Below are 15,136 nucleotides of genomic sequence, written 5' to 3' on the forward strand. Positions count from 1 at the left end.
GAAGGTAAACTCATAAGAGAGGGCAGCAGGACAAGTCCACTGGTGTTGCAGATGACACACCTCAGTGCTGACAATTCTATTTTCAGTTTCTGTGCAGACTTTAAAGCAAGCCATCACACTCACCTGAACACACCTGAAGTTGATTAATGCATTATTTCATGAGTTCAGTGCCTACAGTGGGACAGGTTGTGTCCAACAGCACACACATGGCATTCAATGTAGATGAAGGTAATCAAAATTATCCATCTTGTAGCAAAAAAGGAGAAATATGGCATAGAGTTAATGCTCCAATTAGCTTAAACACTTATTGAACTTAATTAACTGTTATACTGCTTGAAGATGTTCCATAAATGAATTACAAATGTGCATGTGCAGAGGAGTGGCACTAATCTATGTTATTAAAGCACAGAGATTTATTAAAAGATCTCACAAAATCCACTGTAGTCACAAATATGAAAGCAAGTCTTTCTAAAATCTTCTAAATAAAGCTATTACTGCTAAAATCAGATTTTTTTTTGTTGATTTTGTTGCCGTTCTTCTTTTCTTTCTGGCTTCTCGATAATATTCACGGTCATGTCTTGAAATTCCTTACTTCTGTGAATTCTTGCATTTCCACATGTCCTTTGCAGGAACCACGATTTTCTATTATATGCAAAACTCTGCCCTCTGAAATGCATCAGGATTTGGTGCTGGCTTCTGGGGAATGTCTTGCAGGGTGTGTATCACTGGGTGTAGACAAACTGCAATTTAATTGGAAATGATACATTTCACCATTCAATAACTAACTTTGCATCCTTTTTTCTTTTTTTTACAGAACACAACATCTCATTGCACAGATAATTTGAATACCTTTGTCATACTGAAGAAAGAAAGAACTAATTAAATCCTAGATTGCAAATCAAGCTGAGAACACAATATGGAAATTCCCATTAAACAGCAGGCGAGTAATGGTGCTCAGATTGTGATAGAGACTAATGTGTCTTGCAAATGAAAACGCCATATCCAATCTGCAATACAATGATACGCACAGATTTCTCCCTGCCCCCATTCCCACTCTTTACTGAAGTCGAAAGTGCACTCCGTAATGCATTATTAAGCTAAATTCTGACCCAGTTTCTTAATTATCTGTAAGCTACGGGGAACTTGCAGCAGAATATTAACTAAGGCAAGAGATATGACAGGAGAATTCACGACGGTATTAGAGAGAATTGGTAACATTTTGCTAAGAAAATCCTTCACGTTTTAATATTTAACCTAGCCTAACTTGTAGAATTTACGTTTTAGAAAGGCACAAAGCATATTCCAAGACACCAAAACAACCCAGGAAAAAGAGAAAATAAAAGTATTTGGGGAAGCACTGCTGGATTCGCAAAACCAAAAACCTGTAGCATGCTGGTATTTTTCTGGGACAGAGTATCTTTCTCAACCATTTCTTGGTAGACAGCTGTTATGCTCTCACGTAACGTGATGTGCTGAACTATTTATTTTAGATGAACCGTATAATATAATCTGATATGTACAACAGTTTTGGGTGTGCACTAAGAATAAACAACTGCTAAATGACAACTTGGAAGAACCTTCCAAGCACATTTGAGCCTGGTTAGCATCAACTCAGTGGTTTCATTTATATAACTCCCTGCAAGGGGACATATTAGTGGAATATGAGAAGTTTCCCTGGTTAAAAATCAACCATGGCTACACTACATCTGAAACAAAGAACACATGGACTTCTACCTACAAAGCTGAAGACGTATGTGGTTTTGAAGACTTACTGTACCTATGAAGAATTACACAGAAGTATTTGAGTGAGTGAAAAACATACTGCAGGAGCAATGTATTCAGTGAGAACAATTTTTAATATAAAATATATGTCAGAATTATTTGGGGGAAAAATACTTTCCCCACCCCAAAGATGGAGGATTTTTGGTATACTCAAGTTCAAGCTTTAATTGCAAAATTTAGACAGCAGAGAAAGATTGCAATGTATACCCAGAATTGTGTGGACAAGGATGTACATATTCAGCTCAAAGATCAAAGAATGTCCATGGAGTCCAATCACCACAGGGTTAAGAAGTCACCTCACTCAGCAGAACACAGAATTTTTATATATTATTTTTTTAAAGATTTGTTCCATAAATTCATCAACAAAGAAATCCTACAGTTTAAAAATGAGTAAGAATCAGTTAAATACTATTTTTTATTAGCAATAGTGTCAAATGCAACTTGTGGCAAGTTTGTAGCTTGCAAAACATTGATGATTTGAAAGTGCTAATGAGCTTAATGTACATTCATGTACATTGCTTCAATTTGAAGTGTAATTTCTCTACTGGAGCACCTGGATGTGTCATTGCTAATGCTAACAAAGCGAATTTCCCACCTCACCCCACTAAATATTATATTTCTTCTAGGAATAAAAGTGTCTGGAAATTCTCCAAAGTGACAAACAATGAGACTGAGACACCTTTCCTTTCTGTATAAAGAAAACAAACAAAAACCAACATTTTGTAGTTGAGTACCTACATCTGTGCTTCAGCATCTACACAAATTGCCTGATTTTCAAAGGCCAGATTGCTTTACTTTGTAAAAGTAGCACATGCTCTCACACTTGCATGGCGTTGTGTTTTTCTTTTAGAATAATCACTCTGCTCTATCAGGCCCGAACATCCACCCCACAGTATCCTCTACAGAACACGAATACATTTGTTTCACAGAGATGCATTCACAGCTCCTTTGTGTTCGGTGGCAATAAAGCCAGCAGTCACCCAGCTCTCCACGACCAGAGGATGTTTACCCACGTCAGTATGTCCCACACAGCGTCTGTGACATCCTGGCTCACAATGTATGTGGCTCTTTCATCTCCTGAAGTGTTTGATCCAGTGGTGGACTGTGAGGAAATCTGCACGGCCTCTTAGGTGGAAACCATTCTGAAGGATGCAGACTTGGCTGGAGAGACAACCCAAGGGCCTTTCCTTTGTCTTCGACAAGCAAAGAGAAGTCCTTAGTGAAAATATGCTGGTATCTATTGTTCACTTAGCATAATAACCAGTGCTATTACTGTTAAATGAAAGAGAACCCCCTTCCCCAAAAGCAAAATAATCTACTTGGACACAGAAAGTGGTGCCTCTGTGTGTCACGCTGCCTTGTGATTGGCTGTTTTCCCACAAAAACGTCCAGTAAGAGATCCCTTCTTTTCAGGATTCTATTTCTTCCATCACTTCCATGACAATCGTTCGCGGGCCTGTCAGGATGAGGTTGCTCACTGTCCTGTAGTCCACATGGAGAACATTGAGACCATTGACAGAGACAACAAATTGGCAAACCTGCAGAGAGAGACAAGCAGCAAAAGTTGCACGTTGTACTTTTTGTGTCTGGTTACTTACCCACTTACACATCAGCCTTACTCTCTGCTGGGCATGCAAAATCTCCACAACTCGTTGTGCTGTCTTATTCAGTACTCTTAAGAAAAATGCATCCCCTAGGGTTAATTTGATGAATTAGTTTTCCTTTTTTTTTTTTTTTTTTTTTTTTTTTTTTTTTTTTTTTAAATATATATATTACTGCAGCTTTGAATCGTGTGGCTTTTGAAGTCCTACATCATTTTTTTCCTATAATACCGCAGTTTAAGTTGTGCTCTGCAAACAACATAATCACTCTGCTCTATCAGGCCCAACCATCCACCCCACTGTATCCTCTACAGACAGGACAGCTTTGGCCATTGCAAACAGGCTGCTATCTCTAGATCTCCAGTTTGAAATGATTTGGACAGCTCATGATAATCACCACGAAATGCACATCATGATTCCAGGCCCAAGGCAAAGCCTGGGTCACCAGACTGTGCCAGATCCTCCAGCAGTGCATGCTGAACCCAAAGGAACCAAATTCCAGGATATAATACCATGGAAAATTAAGTCAGTACTAAGATGGATTAAAATGCTACTGTCAATTTCAGGAGATATTCCTCCCCAGACACCAATATTGTAAAAAAGGCATCAAGGAAAAGAAAGATATCCAAACATATTCCTCAAAAACATTGAGCTTTTTCTGGCTCTAATCATAATATTACAGTGTTTATTTAAAAGGTCAAAAGTGTGTGAAGTCTAGATCTGTGTTTTTAATGATAAAAATAAAGAATCTAAAGGAAATAGTAATACCATTCTGACGTTTCACAATGAAAACAATACATTCCTTAAAAGATTATCTTACTCAGAAGTGATGTCAAGCCTGTATAAAAGAAGTCATGAACAGCATGTCACTAGAGGAATTCTTATATTTTATATTTTAACTTTTTATATTTAGGCAGAAATGCAACACAGAAATGAGTGAAGGAAAGGTGGAAAACATCTCTGCCACCTTAGATGCTAGCCCGAAGCCAGACTTTCTCACATCATCTCATTTAACTTTTGTGCAACATCAGCTACCTTCCTCCTCAAGTAAAAAGGATTTAATGTGGTGAAACTCAACTTGTATTTCTGCAAAATGTACAGAAAACAGTTATCAGTGTTGCACTTAAGGAAAATTACAGAGGAAACAAGGCCGATCCAAAAATATAATGTTTCATCCAAAGTGCTACTGATGCTTTTGCTCTCCGCTCCTTTAAGCCTCTGTACAGGGACAGCAGCAGCAGCCCCCAAAGGGATGGCAAACCTCCATTTTGCACCTCAGCCCGTCAAATACAGAACTGCTCAGCAGATCTGAAGATGTGAGGTCCACCTTCCTGGTAGCCTCAACACGCACCACAGTAGGGCAGTCAGTTCTACCACCTGAATGCTTCCAAGGCAATATGGCTGTATCTTTCCTATGCACTCCCATGCCATCTCAGCTGCAAACAGCACTGGGAAAACACTTCAGATTTTGCATGCAGATGAAGTTTTCTGAATTTTGAGGTTTTTGACTGAAGAGGCAACCCATCACCCACTTCAGGGTGCCTCAATTAGCATTTGAGATGCATCTATTTAGTTTAAAATGCAAATTCTTGCAATATGTGTAGGTGTCTCAGCTCCCAGCTGTATTTCCTAATGCTTTGGTATGGCCTTCCAAGATTGTATCAAGTTTTATTGAATTATAGCTCTGGCTCCAAAACAATATTTTGTTTGATTTAAAACAGACCTGCAGAAATAACATTGTCTCTTCTGGCTTAATGCAGGTTTTGGAAGTTGAGTGGCTGATGTTTGTTTTGCTGCTGCCTATTCTCAGACTTCTCGAGTTACTGGAATCCTAATGCATGGGACTCATGTTTGGCCAGGGACAGGCACGTAGGCGTGTGATGGATAAAGCTGCATTCTGGATCCTCTGAGGGGTACTCAGGGGCCCTAAGGAAGGTTCCTGGCTGTGGAGCAGACCTTTCAGACCAGTCCAAGTCTCACACCAGGGCTGCAACTGCATAAACACGGATGGGCACTGCTGCAGAGAATGGCAATTCGAATGCCAAAGAGTTGCAAAAGACAAGAGTTGACATGCCTTCTTTCCCAGTGTGCTTGTTTTAATGGATGCTCTTAACAGTAGTATGGCAGTGGGCTGTAGGGGCTGAGAACAGTGTTCTTCATACCATCCTTTGCATTGGATCCAAGTGACATTGTACTTGTAGTTTCACTATTTTTAACAGATAGGTTTAGATGCAAAGAAGTCCACACAAGCCAGATGAGAAATGTAGAAAGGAGGCAAAATGTGTAGAAGACAGCACATCTGTCCTAAAATTACACGAGATAAAGAGCCAGTCACCCTCGGGACAGAAAGCTCTCTCCATGGCCATCATTTCACCTGTTCTCTCAAGGGCTGACTCTGCACATTCCAGTTCACTCATGGATGTGGATCCATTTGCTAGGTCCTACAGCCAGGACAAGGACAGAAGTTTTCATAATCCTGAACCCTTTAAGGATGAGGGAAGGTAGCAGTGTCCTCAACTCAGCCCACTGTGTTCTCCCATCTCAGCTGTCCATCTAGTGCAGCAGCCAGGATGGGAAATGGAATCCAGCACAGCTTCATGCACATCAGCTACCACAAGCCCTGCCCCAGGCAAGCCAGCACAGTGTGCTGCTCTCTTGGTGGGGATACAAAAGCAGTGATACCCTGTCCAGCTGATTATGACAACCCAATACTATCCCAGGAATTTTCATAAGGCAGCCAGCCAGTTTAAGAAATCTCAATAATTTAATGCTGCATTTTTAAAAACACATTTCAAAAAGCTTTAAGTGCTCAGCTCACAACTACAGCTGCTAAGGGCTTTGTAAATACAAACATGTACAATTTCTCTGCTGGTTTCCACACATCAGTAACAATAATAGATGATAAACTGAAGTTAAAAGAGTCTCAAAGAGCCTTTTATTGCTCATTTCCTCATAGCTCTCCAAGGAGCCTGACAGGAGATAAGCATCCATTTTTATCCCTCAGACTTCAAGAAATGACAAAGCTTGGAGTAAATTCCAACCATTTTGTTGGTCAGGATGTAATAATACAAAAAACAGATAAGCAATAGCAGTTAAATTAGGTAAAATTGAAATGAAAAGACTTAATTTTTGTAAATTAAATTTTACATTAATAAGCATTTATTGTTACCTATTTCTGTTTCCCACCCTGACATACAACAGCCCCCATCGGTACGGACAGGAGGAAAGGTACCTATGCCTCTGTCTTTTTGTGTGTTTTCACTGGCTCATACAGAAGATTGAACCAAATCTAGATGTTCCCAGGAAAAGAAAAACTTCAGCTTTGGGCTTAAATTTGACCAGAAAGGATCTAGAAACTTTCTGCTTAAAGAAGCCAGCAAAGATATGACATGTCATTCAGCAACAAACTAGAGACAGTGAAAGGAGGAATTATAATTACTGTTACCATAATTTTTAAGCATAGTAGTATGGAGTGAGAATCCTGCTGTACTGAGAGCTGCACAATCCACTGAGAGCTTCCCTCCATGGTAAGCTTTGGCTGTCAGCCCATGCTTGGTTGTGCCAAGCTGAGGTAAGAAGAACCATGAGATGCTGCAGGGGGATGTCAGAGACCTGAGAGTGCAGCTTGGAGAATGGGAGCTGACACATTGGACCCATGGGCATGCACAAGCTGAGACAAAATAGTTAATAAAAACATCATTCAATAAATACATTGTATAGCTGTCAGCAATTCTTACCATCAGCCCATGATGACCTTAATATTTATAAATGCTACTGAATGTTATCTTAAGATAGCAGTCACCTAGATCCCCAGATATTCAGGGACTGTTTGCGGTATAGAATTTGGTCATCTGTCCTTGTGGAGCTAGGCTTTGATTTCTGGACTTAAAGAAAAATCCTTACCACAATCCTTTATTATTTTAGATACAACTAGAGGGCAGTAGGAAAGATCATAGAATCATAAAGGATGGAAAAGACCTCTAAGTTCATCTAGTCCAAATGTCCACATCCTACCAATACTGCCCACTACACCACGTTCCTAAGATCATGAAGAACTTGAAATTTGGTTGAAGACTGTAAAGCTCTTTTGGATAGATCTAAAAAATGCAAGTAGCAGCCACACAGACTCCACTGTCAGAGTGTTAGCATACTCAAATCAGTCAGATGAGACTGTGGTTACAGTCACATTAACTGTACATTCTATCAGATTTAACATTCTGCTCGTAATCTGTAAGCACGCTGATTTCTGTGTCAGATAGTTTAGGACATGCTTGCTTGTTATTTCTTCTTATGATCTCAGGTGACATCAGTGTCACACAGATAGCTTTGAGATGAACCATTCCCAAAACACATGGAAAAACATGTTGGGTTTGGAGTTGTCTTTAAAACTTTACTAGCATCAAATACAAATGATGAATTCAGGCAAATGTAGGAGTTAGTTTCAAGACTGGAAAATTCTTAAGCAATTTTCCTAAGAACTAAAATAAAAGCTTCTAAATATAACTTATTTCAGAGCTGTCTGAAGAAAAGTGTATTTTGACAATTTTACAGAATAAAATTGATAGCAGAATTTACAATGTAACTATTTCAGAATGAAAAAAATCAGTCCAACGGAGGTGGGTGTGCTTTTCTTCTTGCTAAAGAAAGTTAAAATCAAATCCTTTAAAGAAATAGCCAGCTTAAATTTCTGTTAGAGAGCTATCCTCAATAACTATAAATAAATGCTTTATTTTTTCTTGTCCTACCAATCCTACAGAGACTGGGATCAGCTGGCCAGTTTGTGTAGTTCAAGCTTATGATTGTTTCGTGATGGTATTCTGCAACTTGCTGTGATCTTCCAGAAGAATAATTCTCCATGTGTTACTGGGAAAGCCATGCGTTAACTATGTGCAATGTAGGCGAGCCCAGCTCAGTACTTGTCTCTGTTAAACATCAGTTCATGTCATCAATGGAGGTGGTGTTCGTTTCCGGCATTTAAATAAACTGTGGCTAAAGGAGCAACGTTTTGCAATGGTCAGGAGCATAGGGGTGTCTTAGGCAGGATGCCCATCAGATCAAGCTCTTGATGCTTCTCAGTCACTTTTAAATACTTGAAGCCCAGTTCTAAGATAGAAGCCCTCCTGGCTGATTCCTGTTGTACACCAAAGGCTATTGCCTGCAAATGTTGCTAAGCTGCTGAACCAGAGAAGGAAAAAGCTAAGTAAAAAAGAAAATATATTCTTTACTTCACTTGTTTAAAAAGTCAACAGATCTTCTTTGGCTTTTGTTGTTTTGCTGACAGATTTCAGCAGAAGCACTTCACTGCTATGAGCATACAACAGCTGGAATTTAGCATTTCAGCTTTCAGCAAGGCAGAAGGGGACAACCAGGTTTCCAACACTTTGAAGGCAGAGCTATGCCTGAAATATGATTTTCCCTCCCTTGCATTGCCCCAGCTCCACCAGGGATGCTGGGAGCTCCCATCTCTTCCTGCTGTTCATGCTCCTGAGCAAGCAGATGGAAAACAAGATGTGTGTTTTAAATCAGATTTAGATATGAAATACAAAGAGTTGCAAAACGAGGGAAAGTGAAGGCTATCTAAAGCTATTATTTTGTCATGGGGAACAAGATGTGACACTGTTTTCACTAACTGTATTCACCATTGAAAACCAGTTATTTACAAGCAGAAAACATGCAGGCTTGCTATGAGTCAGTGGATTTCTTGAATAACCCCCCGAGGTAATTACTGTATTATCACCTCCCAATACACAGCCAGGGTTTGGTACACAAAACGTGGTAAAATCACCAGAGAAAGTGATTTCCTTTATTTAAGGATTAGAGAACCAATGAAACCAGCGGCGGATGCACGCTAAGGCAGGAGGGTTAACTCCAGGGAAGTCTGAGGCCACAGAGCAATGGTGGAACACGTGGGGATGGGCTTCTCTTACAGCCCTACAGACACAGCCTGCATAGGAGCTGGTACAGGTGCTCATCCTGCATCATTAAGCACAGGAACAGCTGTGTGCAGCAAACAGCCCAGCCTGTGGAGATGCTGAGTTTGCTGCCATGGAAGAGCTAAAGCACACGACTCACCTCCTCAATAACCAAATGCAGATGGCACTGACGTATTGCACACATTAACCTTTCCACTGTGACACAGGAATTAGGAAAAGAGATGGAAATCATAGCTCCTACATTTGCATTTAGATTTTTGTCTTTTTTTTTTTTTTTTCCTCTTAGGAATTCATACATTCTTGCTAGAATTAGTGAATCAAAACTGGATGCTAACATTTCAGATATGACTGCATGGCACCGGAAGGTTAAAAAAGAGCGCAATGTCCTCTTCAACATGGCTGAGGTTATGGCATGAAACAGAACAAATTGCAGCTGTGTGCTCTGCTCTGCAAATATCTCTAGCAAATGTGTAATTGGCTGTAGAGTGGGTTGTGTGGGAGTAGGCAAGTGGCCAGGTCTTGCATAAACATGGGATTTTCTCTCCAGAGAGACACATTTCTTCTCCAGTCCTTACACCAGTGTTAAGTTGGCCTTCTGTCCCACCACTGTGAAAGAAACTGGTTACCAGGAGAGCACGGGATGGCACATGGTAGAGAAAACCAACCACATTACAGCACTGCAAACATAATCATGTAACTCTGGCTCTGCACCTCCATCTGTGGCTGCCGTTTGGTATTGATGGTTTGCTTGAGCAAAGCTTCACTACAGGCTACCTACAGATGAATTTCTCTAGTGGGATGTTTACAGAAAGCATAACGCTTTTTTGGAAACAGAAAAAAGGACCTGATTTTTTATAGTATTCCCAACTCATATAAAAAAATCAGAAATTAAACAACATTGATATAAAAACTAATTTAAGTGCAGATCATCAGAGTCTAATCAGTGGCCCTAATTGGACAGTGGTGGCAAATGGCCAACCCAGCCTGAGTCCAAGTATGTCCTCCCCATGGGTGAAACAGAGCTGGACTGAGCTGCAGCAGCAAAGCAAACCAGTGACTGCACCCTTAACTTCATGAGCATTTTTACCAGACCAGCCATGAAAATGTTAAATAACTCAAACAGCTGAAGGCAGGCCTGGGTGAAAGACTGCATCATTGGCAAAAGCACAGGATGTCTTAGCTTACAAATAGTTTCTTTTTATGCTTTACTTGACTTTTTATATCTACATGACCCTGATATCTTATACCAGAGGTATAGCATAGATGAGCTACAGACCTAGAAGAAAAAAATATCTGATGAGTTAAAAACTTTATCAGTTTACTTCCAAAGTCAAATGTAGTTGGACCAAATGTTAGACTGAGTGTAGCTAGTTTAGGGCCCATATTCATTTAAAATAGACCCAGTCTCAGCCAGACGAAGGAATGGAAGGGCAGGCAGATCTGTTGAGTATTTGTAGCACCCTCCTTTAGTGGGACTGCAATGAACACGAGTGATTGGCGCCATTTGAGGCAAACAGCTGCTCTCTGTTTTCATGGACAACAGTGCAATTGTTTCTCCATGTGTTCGACTAGCTAAACAGAGCCCCGGCTTTAACGCAACATGTTTCCCTAATCATTTGCTTACAGTAATAAAGGAAGCCAGCTTGTGTCATGAAGAGGAACAAAAAAGCACAGTGAGAAGGGCGAGGAAGACGGCTGCACACCCCAAAGCAGCCAGGCACAAACACTGCAATGGCACAGTTGGTGCAGCATCATCTGAGGACCTCTTCAAGGCTCCAACGGGAATGGGTTTTGCCACCAAACCCAATAAACTGCTCTTTACTATGAAAAAAAAAGTTTAAAAAGCCAATGTTTCGTTGTACTGGGCTCTTATTTTATGTCTTTTTATAGACTTTACAAAACCCCTTCTTTCAGAATTTAGGCATTCTGTAGAAACCCAGAAGTGGGGTAAGTTTTTGAGATAAGTCCACTCTTCAGAGAGCCCTGGCTTACCTAGGAGTGACCTGCAAGATCCTAAGAAGGCTCCAGTAAGGGTAAGATCACAGCTGTTCTGGCTGGCACTAAATCTCACCATTAAATGGGCTATAGACCCTGCTGGAATTTGAAAGCTGTATCAAAACACAAGCACAGCACTGTTTCACCATGCAGCCTAAACCAAGGCTGCTTTCTCTCTGTCTGAATGGCTACAGCTGTAAGACTTCAGAAACAATCAAGAAAGCACTTTCATAAATGCATGGTGTTCAGATATCTGGCTTATCCTGCCTTAAGACTCCACTTACTCCAAAAAAGGATTCTTAAACCTACTTTTTATCAGTGTGCCTACATTTAGAAAATACACTGACCTCCAATTATGAAACTACGCACAATTTTTTTTTCTGAATTGTATTTGCTGTTGATAAAAAGAAGCCAATGTGCAGATGCAAGTACAGTAGGTCACTTGTTGTCCAGCAGAGGTTTAGCTCACCAGCCTACGAACAGTCACTGTTAATGTTAACTCCACCAGTGTTGAGGTAGAAGAGAGAACTCTGAGATATTATGAAACTTTCCATGTTTTGCATAAGGTTTTGGTTGTTGTAAGGGAAAAGAATCTTCTTTTATTACCTAGTGAAACTCCCTTTCTGTGTTAAAAGAGTCTTTAGAAGAAAAAAAACAAAACACAGTTATTGGAAATGTAATACCATTTCATGATGTCTGTAGGCCAAAATTCATATCTGGGGTAAGCCAGTACTAAACCTGTAAGTTAGGAGGGGAAAAGGAAGTTCACTGTTAAAGGTGAAATTTGTGCTGAAAAAAAGCTAAACCAACTCCTTTTACATAGTAATTCCCATTGTCTTAATTCTTGTAGTAGATTAACAGTGTCTCCAAAGTGACTAACATGGGTTCTGTTCTTCAAAAGCAAGACTGAAAATCAAGGGAACTGAGAATCACACCAAAAAATTCTCTCTTCATTTGTGCAGGGAAGTTTGCAGTTTACATCAGGTCAGAGCAACGCTGGAGTACTTTTTCCACCACAGAAAAGGAATAAACCACACCAAGCAGCTGGTGCAGTAAAGAGGCAGAAGACAGACTGCTTAGCAGCTCATCAAGTCCTGCACTGGGATTCCCACTGACAAGGGAAAAGCAGGATTGTTAAGAAAACATTTCATGCTTTCAGTCAACCTAAAGACATCATGCTAATGCTAGGGATGACCAAGTCCACAAGGACTTTGTTGTTGGAGTATTCTGCAATGAATGCAAAGATTTGTCATATCTTGTCTCCTTTTGGCAACCAGATGAAGTTCTGGCAGTGACACAATGCAGCTCCCCAAATCACATTTTCCTTCATTAAGAGAAGCCCCTAATTAGCCAAGAGGACTGAATTCACTCCCGGACAAAAGGATATATGTTAGATGCAGCCTGCTGCCCACTACTCTATTTTAAAAGATTTTGATGCTACTGAAATGTTCTGCCCAGCATTTAACTACAATTACTGATATTCACTTCATGCAAGTAGATTCCAAAACCCGTGATGGCTCAGTTAGATCTCCTGAGGCTCGTGTTGTTTCCATGAACACACAATGCAATCTTAAGATGTGCTTCTCAGGAGGAGAACTGCCATCATACTTCCGCAAGGCAATACTCCCAGTATAGTTAGATTACCAGGGCTTTAGGGTAGACCCAACCTATTGGAAAGAGGTCAGTAAAAAAATTGGGAACTACTCATTTAGGCTAACAAAATACAATCCCTGGAGAAGGAAACTTTGGGACAATTACAGATGCATCAGCTCAGCTCACCAGCTTTCAGCTGTAGCACATGATGCACACAGACTAAACTGAGGAAGGCACAGGATAAGAAATTCCAGGCACCAAATCATGCATTGATCAGCAAAGTAGGGTGACTGCTGCACATGATGTTGTCAAGGACAACATGCCACTAATCCATTTTTCATGTTGATGGCAGAGATGAATATTTTCAAATTCACAAATATTTGATCTCTTCCAACTTCTGTTGAATCATCGTGTTACTAACACAGCTGTCTTACTGAATTTTCTTTTATTTTTTTTAGAGTGGATTTTTGCTAAAGACTGAGTGGTGAAAGAAAAGCATCCAAAATGTTGTCCATTATGTTCTTACCAGGTGCTTGAATAAAGTTTCTACATTTCCCCAGAAGACAACAGACCTTTCTGTTATAGTTTTTAACTACATACGATCAAAAATTAAGACAATCACTTAGGGAGACATGTTTGAAACTTACTTACATGTCTATTTTCAAGCACTACAGTAGTGGCATTCATCACACACACATTTAGCTCTGATTCTTCTCTATTTATGGACAAGTTATGAAAGCAGTTTGTCAGCAACTTTTTTTGAGTGTTCACATTACTAAATACACACATTCTGAATGCACTCTAATGTAATTATCAAATTCAGCAGCTAGCTGATAAAACCACTGAAGGAAAATACCAACCTGCCTCAGTGTTTTCATGCTGTAATTGAAAACAGATGGCAGCTTGTGTAATTTATGTTTTTCTACAACCAGTAACATGTTGGGATAAGATAAGAATTCTTAGACTGAATTGCATCTGCTTCAACAATACCATATGTTAGTGCACAATATAAATATTTATCCGAATCTACTTCATCTTCTCGTTTAAAGCTCAGTCACATGAGATAGTAGGTATCCCTTTGGATACCTTAAATTAGCTGTGAAGCTGTGAAGCATCTTCCTGGTGCTTAAAGGGTTAGAGCCACGGCAACAAACACCAAAGTATTCTTCCTCTCCTAGGTTTCATGGAGAGGTTTAAATTGGAGGCAAGTTCATTGTACCTTCCTTACAGAAGTCTTTAACTTCAAGCTCCAACCAGGCTGCTTTCAGGAGTTACGAAGAATTTTCTCACTTGTGATATCCATTCTCTCTCACTTTTCCCACTATTCTGAAAAACACTGGAGATTGGCCACAGCCAGAGATGGGCTTTTTTTTTCCAGGGGGAATAAACAGTGACAATTTTTAGAATTTTTGGACTGGCTATCTTGTCAAATAGCTGAGCCATCACCTTTTCAGTTTGAGGTCAGGCTGGCAAGAGCCATGGAGCGGGTTTTGCGTTTCTCTGACAGCCCAGAGTTCATTCAACATGCTGAGAATTTCACAGTTCAAATTTCTTGTTGTTGCAGGAATAGAAGACATTGGCAGTTCCTCTGATGCCACATGCTTTTCACTCATCTCTAAGCTGGCACTTCATAACGTGTAACTTTTAGTTCTTTTTGTTGCAGGCCTGTAATATGAGGGCTGCTCTGAAAGTAATGCCTATTTCATTGTATTGGTCCACGACATCAGAGGCAGATGTTGACAGTATGGCAATAGAGGCTGAACCTTCACCCCAGTGTTCCATTACATTTTGTTGTGTCACATGGCAGCACAAGGGCAAGTTGAAAAAATGGCATCTGACATGGAAGAGCATATGATGCAAAGGGATTTCACTGAATCCCTCCATGTGGAAAAAAAAGAGCACCCACTGACATTTATCAATGTTTGCTGGACATCCGTGGAGACCAAACAGTGGACGTGAGCACAGTGGTGCAGTGGTGCAGGTGGGGGTGCGTTTCAGCATTGGTGGCAGCAACAGTGAGTTACCTCCCCTGGTGCAGACTTCTACGAGTGCAGCATGCAGACTGCATCGTTGGTGAAAATGCACAACTAACGGTGGTGACTATATTGAAAAATAGAGTTTTGTAGCTGAGAATTTACTCCACCAAACAGTGTTCTTTTTGCATCTGTTGTCATTTCCATGGAAATAAACGGAAGGCATTACTTTCGGAGCAACCTGTGAATTTTTTGACCA

The 15,136-nt window shown here is 40.2% G+C and overlaps 1 protein-coding gene across 3 annotated transcripts in view; it reads right to left on the reverse strand.

Moving 5' to 3' along the window:
* Positions 1-391: 391 nt before the first annotated feature.
* DEPTOR (DEP domain containing MTOR interacting protein) overlaps positions 392-15,136 on the reverse strand; it is a 74,977-nt gene continuing 60,232 nt past the window's right edge. For all 3 annotated transcript variants that reach the window (XM_048940834.1, XM_048940836.1, XM_048940835.1), the window contains one exon: positions 392-3,320. In XM_048940834.1, coding sequence (XP_048796791.1) covers positions 3,192-3,320 — 129 coding nt within the window. In that variant the 3' untranslated portion in view covers positions 392-3,191. The remainder of the gene's footprint in view (positions 3,321-15,136) is intronic.

The sequence above is a fragment of the Lagopus muta genome, chromosome 3 (assembly GCF_023343835.1).
Source record: "Lagopus muta isolate bLagMut1 chromosome 3, bLagMut1 primary, whole genome shotgun sequence".
NCBI lineage: Eukaryota > Metazoa > Chordata > Aves > Galliformes > Phasianidae > Lagopus > Lagopus muta.